Here is a 24,381-nt window from a genome sequence, read left to right on the forward strand (position 1 = left end):
TCCTGTTCTTTGATTATTCCTTGAAGGCTTGGTAATATATCTTTATCTCCTATGGGTGGTATGGGACCTGCTGCATCTACTACCTGAACCATCACAGCATCTGCAGACTATCGTGTTTCCAGTGGGTCATTGCAAAAGGAGGACATGGTCAGAGGTCACCATATTTGCAGTGTGTTGAAAAAGATTATATTTTTTTTAATGTAAGATCTAAACGGTATTGCAAAAAGAGCAAATGCAAACCCACTGTAAACACATGGGAACCTCTGAGCCTTTTGGAATGCCTCGCCTTTGTGGGCGCCCGCTCAACCGAACTTGACAACGGAGGGAGGGCGATGATTGACGTGGGCATTGACCAATCAGCAGTGGTCGCGGCGGGCGGGGGAAGAGCACGATTGGGCGGTGGGAGCAGAGCTGAGGTTGGTCGCGCCGGGTCGCGGTTGCCAAGCGGACCCGGCCGGCCCAGGAGGCCTGTGCGCGGCGCCTCGACGCGTGGGCAACGCCATTGCTGTTTGACTGGGGCCGGTGCACTGAGCGCTCGCCCGAGGACGCGTTGCACGCCCTGCGAGACTGGTAAGGGGGACAAAATTTAACCCAACGCCCCATTGGAACAGCCTCCTTTGGCTGAACCTGTGAGCTCGAATCTGGGTGGGCGGGGCGGGGTAGGGGGGGGGGGGGGATGGATTGAACTGGCGAGCCTGGTTGTAGCTGTTACCAACGTTGCCTATGGTTACCCTGACTCATTCAAGGATGTGGTTCACTTGCGATGGTCATAGTTGGTTATGAAAGGATTGTTTTTGGTGTAAGTTCTATGTAGCAGTGAAACGTCCCACGTTATTGCTTGGAAAGTAAAACTTGTGACCTATCGAGATAGGTTTTTGGGAGAGGTCACATGCAAACACTTTCAAACAGATCTTGTTTGAAATACTGGAGCTCTGACCTTTTGAAGAGTGCTCAAGAGACTTCACTAATGGATCGTTGTTTACAAAAGGCAAAGAGCTTGTCGGAGCCACTGCTGTCTGGAAGGGAGCTTGCTGTTCTGAGAGGGTCATGTAGTTTTTGCAGGCTCTCTGGCAGAGAGAGAGAGAGACACGCACACACCCATGCAGATCGCTTGTGCAGTGTTACAGTTGTAAGACAGCCCTTGTGGCTCATGCAAGAGGACTGGCTGTCTAATGTTTCACTTGGAATAAGAGAAAACAAAAAGGAACTCTGGTGACCTGAAAGTGGGGTAAGTTTTGTCAGCAAGACACTGAAGCGGCTGATTAAAAAAGAACCACAAATCTCTCTCTGAAAACCGACAAGAACTTTCCTGAGCAGTAATCATTTACCTTTGAAGTACCAAAGCCTGGTGAACTTATAATGTTAAATTCTGTGAACAGTATAAGAATTGCCTGCAACCAGTGAACTTGGAGGAATGAGAAATGAGATTGGACTGTGAACCAAATAACTTTTCTGAACTTACACACAGATTACATACGTGTATGCTTAGAATTAGAAGGAGGTTAAGTTAGTTTCATTAAGTCAATAGAGATAAATTAAAGTTTGATTCGATTTTCAGGTTTAAAGATAATTTAAAGCAACTTTTGTGTAAGTGACCATTTGTCGCGGTGAATGTATATTGCTGCTGGGTTTTGGGGTCCTCTGGGCTCGTAACACACTGGTGATGTATCTTTACCTTTGGTGCATAAAGGCACTCTTTGACCTGCTGAGTTTCCCCAGCATTTGTGTGTTTTTTCACTTGTCCACAGTGTCCTGTGTTTTAACTCTGCAGACAGTTTTAAAAATTTTTTTTATTTTTCACACTATAAACCATATTGAGCAAGATACATACAGACATTTTTCTTCTTAAATATATACAGTGTCGTTTTCTCCCCCTTTTCCCCCTCCCTTCCCTCCTCCCTCACTCCCTTTCCCATTTATTTAAAGTTCAATCTATAAGATGCATTAAACCCGTTTAAAAAATGTTGTCACTTAATAAAAATAAACAAGAAATTTTACTGAGTCAGTTCTTTTCATTATCTTCTCCTTCTGTCATTTAGGTGGTGGAAGTCCACGGTAGGATGTCTCTATTGTGTTTCATGTATGGCTCCCATATTTGTTCGAATATTGTAATGTTATTTCTTAAATTATATGTCATTTTTTCTAATGGAATACATTTATTCATTTCTATGTACCATTGTTGTATTCTTAAGTTGTCTTCTAATTTCCCTCTGCAGACACTGGTTGAAGTGAAAACATGATGCTGGAAAAACTCAGCAGAATTTTGCAGTGCACTTTACAGTTTTATGGCAAAGATAAAGGCTCATAACCTACGTTTCAAGCTTGAGCCCTTCATCAAGGATTGAGCAAAGTTTAGGCAGGTGCTTGAACTAATAGCAAGATAAAGAAACATAACCAACATTTCAGGCTTGAATGCTTCTTCAAGGTTTGAACAATTGATGAAGGGCTCAAGTCTGAAACGTTGGTTATATATCTTTATTTTTGCTATATAAAGTATACTGTTTGACTTGTTGAGTTTCTCCAGCATTGTGTTTTTACTTTATGCTTGCAAATTATTCAGTTTCTTTGAAAAACAAAACTGGCTTTTGATTTACTGGTACATTGAGAAAGGGATCTAGTGGAAAATCACTGATTTATGTTGAAATAGCTAAGGGGAGGCAGCGGCCCCGTCCTCGGTCGAGTGAGGCTGGCGGAGGCCCCGGTCCGGGCAGAAAGTAGGAGGCGGCGGCCCTGGTCCGGGCACAGGGAAAGCAGCGGCGTTCCCGGTCCGGGCAGAGGGTAGGCGGCGGTGGCCCTGATCCGGGCAAGAGCTAAGGGGAGGTGGCGGCCCAGGCCTCGGTCGAGTGAGGCTGGCGGAGGCCCCGGTCTGGGCAGAAAGTAGGAGGCGGCGGCCCCAGTCCGGGCAAAGGGAAAGCAGCGGCGGCCTCGACCACGGTCCGGGCAGTATGGACCGACCTAGTAGGGGAGGCAGACCCCTCCAGCCCGAGTAAGAAACCTGCATAGGAGAAGGCCACTCCGATATAAAACCTACGACCCAAGGACCTCGCTGCCACGTCCCAGCTTGCTTGGCCACGGCACACGAACCATGGGTGTAAAGGGTGGGGCCAGTACTGCGCGCACTGCACTCACCTAAAAGCTCCTTTGCGCAGGCCCAAGGACATGTCCACGTCCTCCCCCTCCACGTCCTCCCCCTCCACGTCCTCCCCCTCCACGTCCTCCCCCTCCACGTCCTCCCCCCTCCACGTCCTCCCCCTCCACGTCCTCCCCCTCCACGTCCTCCCCCTCCACGTCCTCCCCCTCCACGTCCTCCCCCTCCACGTCCTCCCCCTCCACGTCCTCCCCCTCCACGTCCTCCCCCTCCACGTCCTCCCCCTCCACGTCCTCCCCCTCCACGTCCTCCCCCTCCACGTCCTCCCCCTCCACGTCCTCCCCCTCCACGTCCTCCCCCTCCACGTCCTCCCCCTCCACGTCCTCCCCTCCACGTCCTCCCCTCCACGTCCTCCCCCTCCACGTCCTCCCCCTCCACGTCCTCCCCTCCACGTCCTCCCCCTCCACGTCCTCCCCCTCCACGTCCTCCCCTCCACGTCCTCCCCCTCCACGTCCTCCCCCTCCACGTCCTCCCCCTCCACGTCCTCCCCCTCCACGTCCTCCCCCTCCACGTCCTCCCCCTCACGTCCTCCCCCTCCACGTCCTCCCCCTCCACGTCCTCCCCCTCCACGTCCTCCCCCTCCACGTCCTCCCCCTCCACGTCCTCCCCTCCACGTCCTCCCCCTCCACGTCCTCCCCCTCCACGTCCTCCCCTCCACGTCCTCCCCCTCCACGTCCTCCCCTCCACGTCTCCCCCTCCACGTCCTCCCCCTCCACGTCCTCCCCTCCACGTCCTCCCCCTCCACGTCCTCCCCTCCACGTCCTCCCCCTCCACGTCCTCCCCCTCCACGTCCTCCCCCTCCACGTCCTCCCCCTCCACGTCCTCCCCCTCCACGTCCTCCCCCTCCACGTCCTCCCCCTCCACGTCCTCCCCTCCACGTCCTCCCCCTCCACGTCCTCCCCTCCACGTCCTCCCCCTCCACGTCCTCCCCCCACTCCTCCCGTCCTCCCCCTCCACGTCCTCCCCCTCCACGTCCTCCCCCTCCACGTCCTCCCCCTCCACGTCTCCCCCTCCACGTCCTCCCCCTCCACGTCCTCCCCCTCCACGTCCTCCCCCTCCACGTCCTCCCCCTCCACGTCCTCCCCCTCCACGTCCTCCCCCTCCACGTCCTCCCCCTCCACGTCCTCCCCCTCCACGTCCTCCCCCTCCACGTCCTCCCCCTCCACGTCCTCCCCCTCCACGTCCTCACCCCTCCACGTCCTCCCCCTCCACGTCCTCCCCTCCACGTCCTCCCCCTCCACGTCCTCCCCCTCCACGTCCTCCCCCTCACGTCCTCCCCCTCCACGTCCTCCCCCTCCACGTCCTCCCCCTCCACGTCCTCCCCCTCCACGTCCTCCCCCTCCACGTCCTCCCCCTCCACGTCCTCCCCCTCCACGTCCTCCCCCTCCACGTCCTCCCCCTCCACGTCCTCCCCCTCCACGTCCTCCCCCTCCACGTCCTCCCCCTCCACGTCCTCCCCCTCCACGTCCTCCCCCTCCACGTCCTCCCCCTCCACGTCCTCCCCCTCCACGTCCTCCCCCTCCACGTCCTCCCCCTCCACGTCCTCCCCTCACGTCCTCCCCTCCACGTCCTCCCCCTCCACGTCCTCCCCCTCCACGTCCTCCCCCTCCACGTCCTCCCCCTCCACGTCCTCCCCCTCCACGTCCTCCCCCCTCCACGTCCTCCCCCTCCACGTCCTCCCCCACCACGTCTCCTCCACCCCCACGTCCTCCCCCCCCACGTCCTCCCCCCCCACGTCCTCCCCCCCCACGTCCTCCCCCCCCACGTCCTCCCCCCCACGTCCTCCCCCCCCACGTCCTCCCCCCCCTCGTCCTCCCCCCCCACGTCCTCCCCCCCCACGTCCTCCCCCCCACGTCCTCCCCCCCCCACGTCCTCCCCCCCCACGTCCTCCCCCCCACGTCCTCCCCCCCCACGTCCTCCCCCCCCACGTCCTCCCCCCCCACGTCCTCCCCCCCCACGTCCTCCCCCCCACGTCCTCCCCCCCCACGTCCTCCCCCCCCACGTCCTCCCCCCCACGTCCTCCCCCCCCACGTCCTCCCCCCCCACGTCCTCCCCCCCCACGTCCTCCCCCCCCACGTCCTCCCCCCCCACGTCCTCCCCCCCCACGTCCTCCCCCCCCACGTCCTCCCCCCCCCACGTCCTCCCCCCCACGTCCTCCCCCCCACGTCCTCCCCCCCCACGTCCTCCCCCCCCACGTCCTCCCCCCCCCACGTCCCTCCCCCCCCCACGTCCTCCCCCCCCCACGTCCTCCCCCCCCCACGTCCTCCCCCCCACGTCCTCCCCCCCCACGTCCTCCCCCCCCACGTCCTCCCCCCCCACGTCCCCCCCCCCACGTCCTCCCCCCCCACGTCCTCCCCCCCACGTCCTCCCCCCCCACGTCCTCCCCCCCACGTCCTCCCCCCCCACGTCCTCCCCCCCACGTCCTCCCCCCCCACGTCCTCCCCCCCCACGTCCTCCCCCCCCACGTCCTCCCCCCCCACGTCCTCCCCCCCACGTCCTCCCCCCCCACGTCCTCCCCCCCACGTCCTCCCCCCCCACGTCCTCCCCCCCACGTCCTCCCCCCCCACGTCCTCCCCCCCCACGTCCTCCCCCCCACGTCCTCCCCCCCCACGTCCTCCCCCCCCACGTCCTCCCCCCCCACGTCCTCCCCCCCCACGTCCTCCCCCCCCACGTCCTCCCCCCCCACGTCCTCCCCCCCACGTCCTCCCCCCCCCACGTCCTCCCCCCCCACGTCCTCCCCCCCCACGTCCTCCCCCCCCACGTCCTCCCCCCCCACGTCCTCCCCCCCCACGTCCTCCCCCCCACGTCCTCCCCCCCCACGTCCTCCCCCCCCACGTCCTCCCCCCCACGTCCTCCCCCCCCACGTCCTCCCCCCCATACAGTCCTCCCCCCCCACGTCCTCCCCCCCCACGTCCTCCCCCCCCCACGTCCTCCCCCCCACGTCCTCCCCCCCCACGTCCTCCCCCCCCACGTCCTCCCCCCCACGTCCTCCCCCCCACGTCCTCCCCCCCCCACGTCCTCCCCCTCAAAAGATGCTCACAAACTCAAGCTAGCATGCTGGAACATCAGAACCATGCTAGACAAGGCTGACCAGACCTGAACGTCGGTCTGCCCTCATGGCACATGAACTCCTCAGACTTGACATCAATATAGCCGCTCTCAGTGAAGTCCGCCTTGCAGATGTAGGCAGCGCGAGCTACACACTCTACTGGTCTGGCAAGCCTATCTGGTGTAGTCTTCGTGGTCAAGAACTCCATTGCTTCCAAACTCGAAAACCTCCGACAGGCCACTCAGACCGGATCATGTCCATGCGACTCCCCTTTCAAAACAAGCGTCGCATCACCCTCATCAGTGTCTATGCTCCAACCCTCCAGGCGGAACCAGCAGATAAGAACAAGTTCTACACTGACCTGCGCAACCTCATTCAACACACCCCTACAGCTGACAAGGTTGTCATCCTTGGCGACTTCAATGCTTGCGTCGGCAAAGACTCAGAAACCTGGCCAGGAATCCTGGGCAAGCATGGTGTCGGCAAGTGCAACGACAATGGGCGCCTCCTGTTGGAGCTCTGCGCAGAACAGTGGCTTGTCATTACAAACACCCTTTTTCAGCAGAGGGACAGCCTGAAGACTACCTGGATGCATCCCCGATCCAAACACTGGCACCTCCTGGACTACGTCCTGGTGCGAGAAAGAGACAAACGAGATGTGCTCCACACCAGGGTCATGCCCAGCGCGGAATGCCACACTGACCACCGGCTGGTTCGCTGCAAGCTCAACCTTCACTTCAAGCCAAAGCCCAGGAACAGTAAAGCCCCCAGAAAGAGGTTCAATGTGGAAAACCTGCAGTCAGACGAAGTGAGAGGAAACTTCCAGGCAAACCTCAAAGCAAAGCTTGAGGATGCATTCCGCCTCATGGACTCGTCCCCTGAAACCCTCTGGGATCAGCTGAAGACTACCATACTGCAATCCACTGAAGAGGTACTGGGCTTCTCCTACAGGAAAAACAAGGACTGGTTCGACGAAAACAGCCAGGAAATCCAGGAGCTGCTGGCAAAGAAGCGAGCTGCCCACCAGGCTCACCTTACAAAGCCGTCCTGGCCAGAGAAGAAACAAGCTTCCGTCGTGCATGCAGCCATCTTCAGCGCAATCTCCGGGAGATCCTAAATGAGTGGTGGACTAGCCTCGCCAAGCGAACCCAGCTCAGCGCGGACATTGGCGACTTCAGGGGTTTTTTACGAGGCTCTAAAGGCTGTGTACGGCCCCCTCACCCCAAGTCCAAAGCCCGCTGCACAGCTCAGATGGCAAAGTCCGCCTCAGCGACAAGATCTCCATCCTCAACCGATGGTCAGAACACTTCCAATCTCTTTTCAGTGCCAACCACTCAGTCCAAGATTCCGCCCTGCTCCAGCTCCCTCAGCAGCCCTAAGGCTAGAGCTGGATGAGGTCCTCACCTGGGAAGAGACATATAAGGCAATTGAACAACTGAAAAGTGGCAAAGCAGCAGGTATGGATGGAATCCCCCCCAGAGGTCTGGAAGGCTGGCGGCAAAACTCTGCATGTCAAACTGCATGAGTTTTTTCAAGCTTTGTGGGGACCAAGGAAAACTGCCTCAGGACCTTCGTGATGCCATCATCATCACCCTGTACAAAAACAAAGGCGAGAAATCAGACTGCTCAAACTACAGGGGAATCACGCTGCTCTCCATTGCAGCAAAATCTTCGCTAGGATTCTCCTAAATAGAATAATACCTAGTGTCGCCGAGAATGTTCTCCCAGAATCTCAGTGCGGCTTTCGCGCAAACAGAGGAACTACTGACATGGTCTTTGCCCTCAGACAGCTCCAAGAAAAGTGCAGAGAACAAAACAAAGGACTCTACATCACCTTTGTTGACCTAACCAAAGCCTTCGACACCGTGTGCAGGAAAAGCTTTGGCAAATACTAGAGCGCATCGGATGCCCCCCAAAGTTCCTCAACATGGTTATCTAACTGCATGAAAACCACAAGATCGGGTCAGATACAGAAATGAGCTCTCTGAACCATTCTCCATTAACAATGGCGTGAAGCAAGGCTGCGTTCTCGCACCAACCCTCTTTTCAATCTTCTTCAGCATGATGTTGAACCAAGCATGAAGACCTCAACAATGAAGACGCTGTTTACATCCGGTACCGCACGGATGGCAGTCTCTTCAGTCTGAGGCCCCTGCAAACTCACACCAAGACACAAGAGCAACTTGTCCGTGAACTACTCTTTGCAGACGATGCCGCTTTAGATGCCTATTCAGAGCCAGCTCTTCAGCGCTTGACGTTCTGTTTTTGCGGAAATGCCAAAAATGTTTCTGGAAGTCAGCCTGAAGAAAACTGAGGTCCTCCATCAGCCAGCTCCCCACCATGACTACCAGCCCCCCCACATCTCCATCGGGCACACAAAACTCAAAACGGTCAACCAGTTTACCTATCTCGGCTGCACCATTTCATCAGATGCAAGGATCGACAACGAGATAGACAACAGACTCGCCAATGCAAATAGCGCCTTTGGAAGACTACACAAAAGAGTCTGGAAAAACAACCAACTGAAAAACCTCACAAAGATAAGCGTATACAGAGCCGTTGTCATACCCACACTCCTGTTCGGCTCCGAATCATGGGTCCTCTACCGGCATCACCTACGGCTCCTAGAACGCTTCCACCAGCGTTGTCTCCGCTCCATTCTCAACATTCATTGGAGCGACTTCATCCCTAACATCGAAGTACTCGAGATGCCAGAGGCCGACTGCATCGAATCCACGCTGCTGAAGATCCAACTGCGCTGGGTAGGTCACGTCTCCAGAATGGAGGACCATCGCCTTCCCAAGATAGTGTTCTATGGCGAGCTTTCCACTGGCCACCGTGACAGAGGTGCACCAAAGAAGAGGTACAAGGACTGCCTAAAGAAATCTCTTGCTGCCTGCCACATTGATCACTGCCAGTGGGCTGATATCGCCTCAAACCGTGCATCTTGGCGCCTCGCAGTTCGGTGGGCAGCAACCTCCTTTGAAGAAGACCGCAGAGCCCACCTCACTGACAAAAGACAAAGGAGGAAAAACCCAACACCCAACCCCAACCAACCAATTTCCCCCTGCAACCGTGTCTGCCTGTCCCGCATCGGACTTGTCAGCCACAAATGAGCCTGCAGCTGACGTGGACATTTTACCCCCTCCATAAATCTTCGTCCGCGAAGCCAAGCCAAAGAAGACATTGAAAATTATTTCAAATGGTGTTTGCTAATCCACGACCATTGTAAAATCAGATGGGCTAATTCCAGTGCAAATGTCAGCTTTCCTTGTTTAATTCTCATCCTGCAATTATTGTGTTTGGGTTATTTGTAAGAGGAAGGTAGGTCATTAAGTTTGGTGATAATACAAAGGTTGGAGGAGTTGTGGATGGCGCTGAAGGTTGTCATGGGTTACAAAAGGATATAGACAGGATGCAGAGTTAGGCAGAAAAAGTGGCAAATGGAGTTCAATCTGGAGAAGTGTGAGGTGATGCATTTTGGAAGGTCAAGTCAGAAGGCTGAGTACAGGGTTAATTTTGGGATACTTAGCAGTGTGGAGGAACAGAGGGAACTTGGGGTCCAAATCTATCCATCTCTCATGGTTGCTGCACAGGTTGATAGGATAGTTAAAAAGACCTATGGGATGCTGGGCTTCATTAATAGGGGAATTGAATTCAGGAGTCGAGAGGTCATGTTGCAACTCTACAAATCTCTGGTCACCCTCATTATAGGAAGGATGTGGAAGCTATGGAGAGGGTGCTGAGGAAATTTGCCAGGATCTCTGTTGCCCGGATTGGAAAATAATTCGTGATGAGGCAAGGTTAACAGAGCTGGGACTTTTCTGTCTAGAATGCAGAAGGTTAAGAGGTGACTTGAGAGATCTATAAAATTCTGAGAGGCATAGATAAGGTGGACAGCCAGCATTTTTTCCCAGGGCAGGAATTGCAAACACCAGAGGCTCCTTGTACAAAGTGAAGGGAGGGAAGTTGAGAGATGACATCAGGGCAAAGTTATTTTCACAGAGAGCTGTGGGTGCCAGAATGGCTTGCTGGGGGTGGTGGTGAGGGCTAAAACAGGAGGGGCATTTAAAGGCCCTTTTATAAGAGGAAAAATTTTTGACTGTAGTGGATATTCTCTGCCTTCACGTTGCTGAACCTGTGTCCATAAATGCTCGCTGCATGGTTTCAAAATGCTGAACCCGATCCTTTCTCAGGCTGGTTGCAGAGGGGGAGTGGAGCACTCTGCCTTGCTCCATAAATGTACAGTAGCTGCAAACATCTGGCCAAGGGTGGGCTGATGACATTGCGATGACACCGTCAGCCCGTGACCCAGGGGTCAAATGTAAGCAAGCCCAGAATATTTTTGATTTTTCAATATTAACACAGCAAGCAGTTTCAAATGAGTAATAAAGTAGGTAGAGTGAAAAAATCTTTACAGTACTTTAGGAATAATTTGACCTGCAGTTTGTATTGACATTGTAAAAAGAAACCTCTCACAAAATCAGTTGTTCTATGATGGAGGCTATTGGGCCTGCTGTGTCTACAGGTCGGAGTCCCTCGGCATGCAGAAGAAGGATCAATGGCCGTCTTTATTACCCATAATCCCCCATGCAGCTGGAACCGCTCTGCGTTTCCAAGAGTAGTTCCACCTGTATGGGGGATTATGGGTAATAAAGATGGCCATTGCTTGGCACGCATGTTGGACCTCATGGTGACGGGTGGCGCTACTGTACCACTCTTCCCTCAGCTCTGGAGGACGGCTCCCGATGCTGCTCTCTACGCAAGCAAAGCTGGAGGAGCCTTGTCGGCCTCTCCATAAAAGGTATGTCCATCTTTTTTCTTCCTCGTTCAGCCGGCTGCCACGTGGCTTTGCTTCATAAAAAGGGCTTAAGAGACTCAGACAGGCACATGGGTGAAAGGAAAATAGAGGGTTACAAGGTAGCAAGGGTTTGGTACTTTTTTTTGTTAGGAATATATAGTTCGGCATAACATCAAGGGCTGAAGGGCCTGTACTGTGCTGCAGTGTTCTATGTTTTGAGCAGATGTAATTCTTCTTGTTCGTCCTAGGATATTTTTTAGCGTAACCAAAACATCGATAAAATGTGTCAAAATCTGAGGCGTGATATAACCATAACCATATAACCGTTAAGAGTAACTTTACGAGTTGTAGGATGTTTTTAAACATCTTATACGTACGGTATGTGACTCAACATTGGAAAGCAAAAATAACTCCAGATGATGGAAATCTGAAAAAATAGAAAATGCTGACAAAACTGCTCAAATAGCATCTGCGAAAAACCTGGTGTCCTTAACCTTAAGTTTTTCTCTCTCTACAGATGTTGCTTGACATGTTGAGTATTTCCACATGTTCTTCCATGGCTTTTTTTAAAGTCTCTGAACAACCTCTTAAAAAATGAATTAATGAGTTACATGAAGGATAATCCCATCTTAATTTTGCATTATAAGACAGTAATTCAGTGCAGGAGTTGTGCCTTAAATTAACACGCATTACAATGAGGACCGTGTTACCAAAATAAATACTGTTTAGTCAGCAAAACTGAAAAGTGGTGTTCCACAGTCACCTGAGCTGGATCTGCAGTGGTTCATCACTTATGTTTAACAATCTCCCTGGAAGAATGTCATTGAAATGATGCTAATAACATCTGGTGGAATACCTTGCCAGGGCTCACGAACAAACACGAGGACTTGGCCTAGCCGGTGGTGAGAAGAGTACTCCTATTCAGGTCCTTCTGTGCTACCACGCACGTCGTCTTCGAGAATCTGGCAGATAAATGATTTTTAAAAATTATCTTCTGCTCTTCGAAGGAAGCTATTAACAGACTTTATTTTAAATGAGTTAATAACCCATTTGAAGAAAGAGATGACATATAAGTATTGAAGGCATTACTATTGGATTGTTATTTCAAACCTGTGCAGGTCTTTCATAGAAACAAAATCATACAAACTTAACAGCACAGATATGGGTCCATGTGGCCTACCTCATCCACACTGTCCATGAGGTCTATCTTTGTCTTTCAATTTGCCTGGTTTATATTCAAATCCCTCCATTCCTTTCACATCCAAAAAGGTTGCAATGGTATCTGCCTCCACTACCTCCTATGGCAATTTGATATAAATGTTCTCACACTCTCTCTGTGAAAAATATATAGCAATTAAAATTCTACAACTTTAAATCTCCTCTCATCTTTAACCTTTACCCTCCTGTTCTAATTACCCCACCCTGCTCCGTGAAAAATATTTTGATTACCTATCCTATCTAGTCCGTCAATGGATTGTTGGAGTTTAGCCAACAAATTTTTATATATATAATTTTTTTATTTTTCACACCATAAATCACATTAACCATGATACACATTTTTTCCTTTTCACACATATACAATGTCATTTTCTCCCCCCTCCTCCCCTCCCAACCTCCCCACCTCCCCCCTCCCGTCCATTTAAGGTATAAAATCTAGGATACATTAAACCAGTCAGACAATGTTGTCATTCAATAAAAATACATCAGAAATTCCACTGAGTCCATTCTTTTCATTTCCTTTTCCTTCCATTAACTTAGGTAGTGATTGTCCCCGGTAGGTTTTCGCTATTGTGTTTAATATAAGGCTCCCATATTTGTTCGAATATTTCAATATTATTTCTTAAACTATATGTTATTTTTTCTAATGGAATACATTTATTCATTTCTATATACCATTGTTGTATTTTCAAATTATCTTCCAATTTCCAGGTTGACATAATACATTTTTTGCTACGGCTAGAGCTATCTTAACAAATCTTTTTTGTGCATCCTCCAAATCAATTCCAAATTCTTTGTTTTTATGTTACTTAGGAGAAAGATCTCTGGATTCTTTGGTATATTGTTTTCTGTTATTTTATTTAATATCTGATTGAGATCTTCCCAAAATTTTTCTACTTTTTCACATGTCCAGATTGCATGAATTGTTGTTCCCCTTTCTTTTTTACATCGAAAACATCTATCAGATACTGTTGGGTCCCATTTATTTAACTTTTGCGGTGTAATGTATAGCCTGTGTATCCAGTTATATTGTATCATACGTAACCTCGTATTTATTGTATTTCTCATCGTTCCAGAGCATAACTTCTCCCATGTTTCCTTTTTTATCTGTATATTTAAATCCTGTTCCCATTTTTGTTTAGTTTTACCATTTGTTTCCTCATTCTCCTTTTCTTGCAGTTTAATATACATATTTGTTATAAATCTTTTGATTATCATTGTATCTGTAATCACATATTCAAAGTTACTTCCCTCTGGCAAACTCAAACTGCTTCCTAATTTATCCTTCAAGTAGGATCTCAATTGGTAATATGCCAGTGCTGTATCTTGAGTTATATTGTATTTATCTTTCATTTGTTCAAAGGATAATAATCTATTTCCTGAAAAACAATTTTCTATTCTTTTAATCCCGTTTTTCTCCCATTCTCTAAAGGAAAGGTTATCTATTGTAAAAGGGAGTAACTTGTTTTGCGTCAATATTAGTTTTGGTAATTGATAATTTGTTTTATTTCTTTCTACATGAATCTTCTTCCAAATATTGAGTAGATGATGTAATACTGGAGAACTTCTATGTTGTACCAATTTTTCATCCCATTTATATAATATGTGTTCAGGTGTCTTTTCCCCTATTTTATCTAATTCTAATCTAGTCCAATCTGTGAGTTTAGCCAACAAATTTTTGAAGATGGTTTGATCCGGATTTTTAATAGCTGAGAGCTTTTGAGGTTGGAGTCCTCGAGTGGTCCGGATTTCAGGCATCTGGATTTTCACACTTTTGTTGTTCTTCCTTGTTTACAGAGATGAAAACTACATTCAGTATTCCTTTATATACTTCTAAATCCTTTGGTTCATCAACATTTATTAATTTCTCAGGTTTCATTTGTAACTTTTGCTAGAATCTTTTTGAAATTCCATTCCAGTTAGTGTTCTTGTTCTTGTTCCTTACCATTTTTGATTTCTAAAATTTTCAAAGCTCTGGCTTATGGGGAGATGATAAACTTATTTGCCTTTACATAAACCTCCTCTTATCCTCTTGTTGAACTTTAAATATCTCAAGAGAATGTATCTTTTCAAGGATTCTGAAACATTTCCATTTAAAACGTTTGCCAATGCTCATCCATTTTAAATCTCTTGATCTAATTTCTCATGACACCCAGGAAACTCTTTCCTGACCTGTACCATTAGCCTTCTCAGGACTCTAGTTTATATCTTAAAAATGTTATGTTCAAAGTCAATTTTATCATATTATGCTCAATTTTTCTCCAGTAGGTTCCTTACTCTGGGATTATTAATAAATTTGTATTATTATCTAGTTTGCTCCATCGTTACTTCCTGATGTATTGCTCCAGAAAACTTTTAATGTGTGTTCTATGATCTCTTTGTAAAACATGAAAGTCTGCAGACACTGTGATTGTAGTAAACACACCAAAATGCTGGAGGAACTCGGCCGGTCTTTTCAGCATCTATAGGAGACAAAGATATATCGCCAACGTTTCAGGCCTGAGCTCTTTAGGAGGAATAAGCCAGAAGCAGGAGATTTCAGAAAGTCTCATGATTCAGTCAATGTTGGCTTGGGGAGGAATTCAGACAACAAAAGGTGTTAGTAAAAAAAAAAACAAAGTTGGAGAAACTCAGCAGATCCTTTGTATAGCAAAGGTAAAATTACGTAAACAATGTTTCAAGCTTGACCTTTTCATCAAGGTGTGGAAAAATCTCGGTAGGCATCCAAACAATAGAGTTGGGAGGGGGAGAGGAGAGATGGTTGCAAAGGCAGGAGGTAATAGGTGGATAAGGGAGGAGGGATGGCTGGGTGAAGGGGGGAGGGAGAAGAGGAGATCAGGCTAGCAGAAATGGAAAAGTTGATTTTAATGTCATCTGACTGGAAAGTGCCCAGACGGAAATCGGTGTTGTTCCTGCAATTTGCGGGTGGTCTTGGTGGAACAGTACATGGACAGAATGTGAGTGTGGGAGTGTGACACTATTGAAATGGTTGACTACTGGAAGGTCTCTGTCACTGGTGTGGATGGAGTGAAGGTGCTCAGCGAAGTGATCTTCCAATCTGCCCAATCTCTCCAATGTAGAGAAGGCCACAAAGGGAGCACAGGAAATCAGTCCTGTGGATACAGAAGTGAAGTGTTGCTTCATTTGAAAGGCCTGTTTGGGACCCCGGACTGTGATGAGGGAGGATGTGTGGGTGCAAGTGGGGCACTTCCTGCAGCTACAGGAGAAGGTGATTGGTCAGGAGGGATGAGTGCATGAGGGAGCGGTCCCTATGGAAGGCAGAGAGAGGAGGAGAGGAGATGTGTTTGGTGGTGGGATCTGTTGTAAGTGCCGGAAATTCTAATGTGTTGGATGTGGAGGCTGTTGGGGTGGTAGGTGAGGATGAGGGTGATTTTACATTTGTCGGATCTGGGAGCAGAGGGGCCAGGGCAGATGAGCAGGAAATGGAGGAGATGCATGTGAGGGCTGAGTTGATGGTGGTGGAGAGGAAGCCATGTTAGTGGAAAAAGGCAGGCATAACGGAAGACCTGGACTGGAAGACCTCTTGGGAACAGATGCAGCAGAGTCAGAGAAATTGAGAGAAGAGGAGAGAATCCTTATAGGGGACAGGGTGTGAGGACGTGTAGTCAAGGTAGTTGTGGGTAGTTATTGGCTTTGTAATATATGACAGTGGAAAGCTTGTCTCCTGAGATGGAGACAAAGATCCGGAAGGGGACAGTGTTGTTGGAGATGGATCAAGTGAGTTTGAGATTGGGGTGGAAGTTGTCTGCAAAGTGGATGAATTTGACAAGCTAATCGCAGGTGCATGAGGCTGCCCCAATGTAGTCATTGATATAGTGGAGGAAGAGTTAAAGGGTCTTGCCTGTTTAGGCTTGCAGTATGAGTTGCTCCACAAACAGGCAGGCAGAGCTGGGATCCATGTGGGTACCTATGGCTACACCTTTGATTTGGAGGAAGTGGGATGAGTTAGAGAAGTTATTTAGAGTAAGGACAAGTTCTGCCAGGTGGGGGAGGTTGATGGTTGAGGGTGACTGGTCAAGTCTCTGGTCCAGATAGAAGTGAAGTGCTTTAAGACCTTCTGTATGGGGATGGAGGTATAAAGTGATTGGACATCCATTGTGAAGATGAGGTGGTCCAGTTTTGAGATGGAGGGCATGTGAAGTTTTGTGGATGTAGTGGGAAGGGATTGGACCAGTTGAGAAAAGATGGTTAAGGTAAGATGAAGCTAGTTTGCTGGTCTACTTGGATGGTTGTATAGGAAAACCAGACTTGTGAGGCAAGGTTACTAGAACTAGGGCTTTTCTGTTTGGAGCGTCGAAGGATGAGAAGAGACTTGATAAAGGTCAACAAGGTTATGAGAGGCATAGATAGGGTGGACAGCCAGCACCTGTTTCCCAGGGTAGGAATAATAAATACCAAAGGACATGGGTACAAAGTGAAGGGAAGGAAGTTTAGGGGAGGCATCAGGGTTAGGGGTAAGTTTTTTTACGCAGAGAGTTGTGGAGGCCTGGAATGCCTTGTCATGGACGGTGGTGGAGGCTGAGACATGAGGGACATTTAATAGACTTAAACAGGCACATGGATAAAAGAGAGGGTTATGGGGTAGGGAGGGTTTAGTACTTTTTGAGGAATATATGGGTCACCACAGCATTGAGGGTTGAAGGGCCTGCCATATGCTGTAGTGTTCTATGTTGTGTACCTCAAGCAGTGAGGAGATGGGAGACAATGAAGTTGGCGACCTTGGAGGGTGCAAGGTGACCAGACGTGATGAGGTTGGAGATAGTGACTTGATGTGCCATGGTGGGGTCCTATGGGAGGGATAGAAAGGAGGAGGTATCTGACAGCTGTCGTCTGGCCTCAGCAATGGAGCAGTCAGTGTGCCAGAGCACAACAGCACCACCCTTATCTGCGGGTTTGATCATGAGGTAGGGATGGCTGCGGAGAGAGTGGAGGGCAGAGCATTTGGAGGAAGTAAGATTAGAATACAAGAAGGGGGTAGTGAAGTTGAGATGGTTGATGTCTCGGTGGCTCTTGGAAATAAAAAGGTCCAGAGCGGGCAGCTGGCCAGGAAAAGAGGTCTTGGGTGGGTGGGTGGGTGGGGGAGGGGGTCATGGTCATGGTGAGGGGGTTGGGGAGAAGAGGGAGGCAGAGAGGGGGAAATGAGGGTGGAGTGGGGAGAGGTGTAGGGGGATAGGGAAGGGTATGTAGTAGAAAGGTGGATGAATGAGTTGCATTCACCAGTGAGATCAAGACTATAGTAGGGGTCCATGTCGGGATCCAGGTGGTTAGAGTCAATGTGTGAATCTCCAGCCTGAGGGCAGCCGGGGCTTGTGGGAGTTGGAGGATCAGCGTCGGGATCTCCTGCAGGTAGGCAGACTGGGTCAATGCTGGAGTTGGCTTCTATTAATTTATTTATTCCGAGGCTGAGGGGATGTTAATTGGACATAAGGGGTCGGGTAAGAATTTATCATGTTTGACAGGAGATGGAATGGAGCGACAGAGAACGGGGAAGGTTGGGGGGATGGTTTAAACACATTTTGTAGGTCTAGATTCCTCGCCCAGCCAGTATTGTCTGAATTTTTTCTGAGATTTCCTGCTTTTGGCTTCTTCCTTGAAGAAGGGCTCAGGTCTGAAACGTTGGCGATATATCTTTGTCTCCTATAAAAGCTGAAAGACTGGCTGAGTTCCTCCAGCATTTTGGTGTGTTTTTTTTATGATCTCTTCCTCCAAACATCTGCCAATTTGATTTTTCCAGTCTTCATGAAGTCTCCATGCTTATTATATTAACGATATTAGATAGCTGTACATGGGAGCCTACAAATTACTCCCACCAGTCAATTTTGTTCCTCATTGTAATTTTTTTCTTCCATCACTGATTCTACTTCCAATTTTTCAACCCAAGGCATCTCCTCACAATTGCAATAATATTAATTGTTATTGTCAGTGTTGTTTCCCTCTCTTCCATTTTATTAACTCCCCCTAAGTTGAAGTATATCAGAACATTTAGCTACTAACGTTTCTTCATTTTTTGCCATTTAATTTGATAATAATTTTTTTCTTTTTTTGACTTAAAAATAATTTTAGAGACATAGCATGGGAGATGGCCATGCTGGCCCACAAGCCCGTGCCACCCAAATACATCCATCTGACCAAATAACCTGTTTACTCTTTAAATTGTATGACGGTGATGGCAATTTTTATAATGTTTAGATATTGTAGCCATATGTTACAGTTGTCTGGAAAAGTTAGGAGGTTAATTTCTGCCAATATTGATCATTATTATAGTGCCCTCAATAATGTTTGGGACAAAGACACTTTTTTCCCCCACAGTAATTCACAATTTTACATTTATTATCAAACAATTCACATTTAATTAAAGTGCACATTCCAGATTTTATTAAAGGTTATTTGTATGGATTTTGGTTAGTCTTGTAGAAATTACAGCATTTTTTATGCATAGTCCCTCATTTCAGGGCACCAAAATATTTGGGACATTTGTCTTCACAGGTATTTGTGAATACTCTGGTATGTTTAATTGCTTAATTGGTACAGGTAGAGAGCTAGGCTTGCTTCCTAGCTTTGGATCACCTTTGGTGTCTGTAGTTGCCATTTTTCAACATGAGGACCAGAGTTGTAAGTCAAAAGAAACCATTATGAGGAAGAAAAACAAGAATAAAACAGTAAGAGACATCTCCCAAACCATAGGATTACGAAAATCAACAGTTTGGAACATCATTAAGAAGAAATAGCGCACTGGTAAGCTCAGTAATTGCAAAGGACAGGTATTCCAAGGAAGACCTCCACTACTACTGAAAGCAGAATTCTCATCATAATGAAGAAAAATTCCCAAACGCAAGTCCGACAGATTAGAAACACTCTTCAGGAGGCAAGTGTGGATGTGTCAATGACTACTGTCCGTAGAAGACCATGAACTGAACCTGAAAGGTTAGCTTTGTTTCACCTAGATTAGGGGTCTTCAAAGTGGTCGTTATCGACCCCCAGGGGTTGATGGGACCATCCAGAGGGTTGACAAATGTCAGGGGGTTGAAAGAGGGTCAATTTAAAATAGTGCCTCCCCCAACCCCCTGTCCATTCCAGCACAGCTGCTGTCACATTTCCCCCCCCCCCCCAACCCTGGGTCCATCATGGTGCGGGCGGGGAAAGACTTACCCGCCATGAACTTACGAGCGACGCCATCACACTTCTCCCTCATCGTGCATGTGCCAGCCGGCTGTGCAAGGCTTGCGGACCCCAGGACATTGCATTTAACAAGTAAGTTCCCTTTCTGCCCCCTAATTTGTTCTCCATTTTGGGGGTGTAGGGCCTGCATCCGCAAATGGAGGATAAGTTAACGTCTGGCTCAAGGTGGCACCAGATGGAGGACTGGAAACTGGGGATTTGGGAAACAGCACTGCACTTTGCTTTGTAACCTACAATGTCAATCAGGCTTATCCCATTACTCTTGATTTGTGCCTTGGAAATGGTGGAAAGGCTTTGGTGTATCAGTATGTGAGTCTCTTGTGGCAGGATATTCAGCTTCTCACCTGCACTTGTGGCAATAATATTGTGTAGCTCATCCAGTTGAGTTTTGGGGATCCCAGGGTGTTCAGAATGAGGGACTTGCTGGTGGTAACACCACTGAATGTCAAGGGTATGTGGTTTGACTGGTGTTAGATATGATCATTGCTTCCTCTTTTCTTGGCATGCATGTTACTTGCCATTGCTCAGTGTCAGCCTAAGACTGAATGTTGTTTAGCTCCTCCTAAAGGGATGGTAAATGTAAATTAAGGTTGTGCAATCATCAATAAACCTACCCACTTCTTACCTTGTGAGAGATGGAAGATCCTTGAAGTAGCAGCTGCAGATGATTGGGGTTAGGAATCTGTCCTGAGAAACTCTGGCAGTGATGTCCGAGGCCTGGACTGACAACCCTACAAGAACCACAGCCATTTTCAATTGTGTAGGTGGATTGGAGGAGTATTTTTCCCTTGATGCTGAGTACAGTTCTACCAGGGTTACTTGGTGTCGCACTTGATCAAATACATTATTACAAGGCTAGTCTGGAATTAAATGATCAGCTTTGCAGATCATACAAAAATTAGCCATGTGATTGGGAGTAATGAGTAAAGCTTTGGATTGCTAAATTTAGATTGATTGGAAAAGTGACCGATGGAGTACAGCTTGGGGAATCGCAAGGTAATGCATTTGGGGAGTTATAACAAAATGAGAGAATTCTGAGAAGTATGGCGGAATGAAGAGATTTTGCAGTGCATGTCCAGTAATCTCTAAGGGTGGAAGGATTGGTAGATAATGTTCAAAAAGAGTCAGAAGATGGTTAATCATTGATGGTTTAGGATCTGATCGATGCCGTACACTTTTGTTGAGCTGCTCTTTATAGAATTGTAGGATGCAGTGCTCGCCCAGAGATTATTAAAATGCTGATGTCAGAACATGACAGAGGTGTTAGTAAAAGGGTACTGGAGTAGGCGCAAATGAATTCAAGTCAGAAAGCTTAATGGTGAACTATTAGGAAAAATAATATATGGGTTCACTTAGTGGGATAAGTTCTTGGAAAAATTTTTTTTGTGTAAAATGGAAAGCAAATTATTTCCAAATTTAATTATGTGCATTCTGGGAAATTTAACAGCTAGCATTTATTTAGTCTCCAAGACTGCAATGAAGTGAGTGATCTAAGTTGTTGATTAAAATGGAAGCAGATCTTTAATATTATTAAAGCAGGCACAAATAGCCTTACTTTAATTTCCATTCTGAAGGGCCGTGCTCTTGACAATGCATAATTCCTCTGCCTGATTCGTGGTCAATTCTTATGGGTGAAATGTCCACTCCGAGAATATTACCTGCCTCCAAGCTAATTTAGTGCATTACCTGTTGTTTACTGATCACGCCTGGTGATGTTAAAACGTAAACCCTAGTATTTTCTTGTACAAGCTGTAACTAAGTTCTCACTCAGGACATTGTTTTATCTGATTGGCTGAGAGTGTCCTTTGAAAGATGTGACACATTTGTTGGGAGGAATACTGACTTTTATTTTAGAACCTGGCTGAGTACTTGAGAGTGCCAATGTTAACTTGTACATCGTGAAAGCCACAGAAAGATTTGGAAAGCTAGTGTTTCTTTATTCACAAGATATAGGAGCAGAAGTAGGCCTGCTGGCCCATCAATTCTGTTCCACCATTCTAATCTTGAGCTGCTCCATCCTCCCATTTAGCCCCACACCCTGGCTTTCTCCCCATAATCCTTGACACCCTGACTAATCAAATACCTGTCACTCTCTGCCTCAAAGACACCCAATGACCTCACTTCCACAGCAGCCTGTGGCAGCAAGTTCCACAGACTCATGGCACTTTGACCAGAGAATTTTTTTCTGCATCTCTGTTTTAAATTGACACCCTTTTAATTTGAATTTAAAAAAAAATTAGACATTTAGTACAGGCCTTTTGGCCCACGAGCCCGTGTTGCCCAAATGGTGGGAGGAAACTGGAGCACCCGGAGGAAATCTACACAGACTTGGGGAGAGTGTACAAACTCCTTTCAGATAGTGCAGGATTCGAACCCTGGTGGCTGGCACTGTAATAGTGTTGCGCTAACAGCTGTGCTACCTAAACAATCCTGATGTTGTGCCCTCTTGTCTTAGAATCCCTTACCATGGGAAATATCCTTGCCACATCTACTCTGTCCAGGCCTTTTAGCATTCGAAATGCCTTGATGAGGTCTCCCCTTATCCTTTTGTACACTGGAGATTACAGTCCAAGAGCTGACAATCATTCCTCCATATGCTAACCCTTTCATTCCTGTTATAATTCTGGTAAATCTTCTATTTGTTTTCTTATTTCATTCCAGGTTGCTTTCTCGTGTTTAATCAGTATGAATACTTCGCGAAGCAGTTCTTCGTTCCTTTGTGATGGATTTGATCTCAGCTTAACCGGCTCTCAGTTATCAATGTCTAAACGTCCCAGCAGCGCTTCACCTGCAAAACAGTTAGCACGCTCCATCTCTGTCAGCTCTGAAATCAAGTCGAAAACAAACTCTTTGGTAAATGTATATGGAACTTGCAGTGTGACAATTTTATTTTCAGAACAAAATGAAATTTAACTGCATGAATCTAATGATTTGGGCTGAGATAACCCATTCACTCCAGCAAACAACCTTCGGGAATCGTACCATATATTCGCAGTCCCTAATCCCCCGTCTGTCCGTTGTGCGTACTTTCTATTATGGCTTCTGCTGAGTGATTGGAAGCATGCATCCTGGAGTGCACCTCCCTGATTTTGTGAGAGTAAAATGAAGGATTAAGATTAGGACATTTTTATCCTTATTATCTTAATATATTAGCTGGCCTGCATACCAGCCAATCTTTAGACAGTTCATTCGCCCTTGAAGCACTTGAGTTAATCATTTGTGACTTGGTTCAGATGTATGATCCCTTCATTAAACAGTTTAGAAAACCTTGGATATAGTTATTTGCTTATATTTATTGTTAAGGCAATTTGTACTTGCCCTGCCAGGTTGATTTGCATGCCTCAGTCCTGGAAGATTTCTTTTTGGATCAAAGCATCAATATAATTAATTAAACAGACTTCTTTGTGTTTTCATGTTTTGGAAATGTTCACATAAAAAAGTAAAAATGCCGTTGGATATGATTGGGAAAATGCATTTTGAGTGGACATGAGTCCATGTGTCTGAGAGAATCTGAAATGTGACATGCAGAAGGCATATTTAGACTGTTTATTTCCTTTCAGGGCGATACTGGGCTTGGAAATCTCTCTGGCAGTAATTCTCGTGCTATTAACAATTTACGAAGATCAAACAGTACCTCACAAGTCAATCAAAAAATCAGTGCCACATCAAGGTAATGTAGTTAATTTTGTATGGAAGAAAACCAAACCACATCAGTGTTTAGTGCAATTTAATCTGTAAAAAGAGAGAGATTGCAAATGGGTTCATTAATAACCATGCCATTAGACTGCATCAAATGTTGCCAACATAATTTCCTTGTATTTCTTTTTTTGTAATTCTTTATTTATCGCACTATGAACCATATCAACCAATATATTGACAGGTGCATCTCTTTAAATATTCACAGTGACATTTTCTCTTTTTTTCCCCCATCCCTCTCTTCCCCCTTCCCACCCCCCTCCAAAAACAGTAAATATTGAACATATAAAATACAATACAACCATATCTTTATACAAAAGGAATACAAACAAAAAATACGCATCATCTACTTATTCACATTAAATCTGATCGTGTTTATCTTATCATTTTAGGTGGTGGTGGTCCGAGGCCTGCTCTTTCTGTATGTTCCATATATGGTCCCAGATTTTTTCAAACATTGTAACTTTGTCTTTGAATGATGTATGATTTTTTTTTTCCCAATGGGATACACTTAAACTTGGTTATATATTCTGTTAATGTTTATAGTCATATAGTCCATATTCCGTTAATGTTTATAGTCATATAGTCCAACGTGGCCATCTTATATCTTCACTTCTTTTCCACCTCTTCACCACCTCCATCCCCTTTTTTCCATTACTGTTTTTCAAGTTTTCCTTTTTGATCTCAATATATGACGACGCTCTTAAGACATGAAATACCCCAACAATCCCCACAAGCAATAACCCTTTAACCCCAAATGAACCTCCCCTCCTTGGATTGTCCCTTGACGGTAACCACAGTTGCCCTTTCCATTCGGTTTGTGAACTTACAAGTGTCAACCGATTTCACAGTGACCATTATTCTCCCACCCCAGCCCCCCCCAGAGAACTCTATTTTCCTGTACATATAACAAAGCTCTCTCTTTTTTTCCCTTCTTCCCCTTCTCTTATCCATCTTTAAATCTATATATATATTCATTATCTTTACTTTATATTTTTACATATTTTTGTATATTTTCTTGTCACTCCTCCTGTTGTCACTCCTCCTCCTCTCTTCTGTCCTGCAAATGTTCAGCAAATTCTTGCGCTTTCTTTGGGTCCAAGAACAGTCTATTCCGTTTCCCAGGAATAAATACTTTGAGTACTGCTGGATGTCTTAATATAAAGTTATACCCTTCTTCCATAAGATTGTTTTCGCTGTGTTGAATTTCTTCCTCTTCTTTAAAATATGTCTGGGTAAAAAAATTATTTTTTGTCCCTTATATTCCAA

The 24,381-nt window shown here is 47.4% G+C and overlaps 1 protein-coding gene across 6 annotated transcripts in view; it reads left to right on the forward strand.

Annotated features, from left to right (window-relative positions):
• Positions 1-409: 409 nt before the first annotated feature.
• cep131 (centrosomal protein 131) overlaps positions 410-24,381 on the forward strand; it is a 118,659-nt gene continuing 94,687 nt past the window's right edge. For 5 of the 6 annotated variants that reach the window (XR_011354850.1, XM_069929934.1, XM_069929938.1 and 2 more), the window contains exons 1-3: positions 410-570; positions 22,078-22,269; positions 22,977-23,086. Coding sequence is in view for 5 of the 6 variants with exons in the window: in XM_069929934.1 (XP_069786035.1) it covers positions 22,102-22,269; positions 22,977-23,086 (278 nt within the window). In the remaining variant the exon portion in view is untranslated. Of the gene's footprint in view, positions 571-2,039; positions 2,081-22,077; positions 22,270-22,976; positions 23,087-24,381 lie in introns of all 6 variants that reach the window. The other variant, XM_069929935.1, reaches the window with a different exon arrangement.

Source organism: Narcine bancroftii, chromosome 3 (assembly GCF_036971445.1).
Source record: "Narcine bancroftii isolate sNarBan1 chromosome 3, sNarBan1.hap1, whole genome shotgun sequence".
NCBI lineage: Eukaryota > Metazoa > Chordata > Chondrichthyes > Torpediniformes > Narcinidae > Narcine > Narcine bancroftii.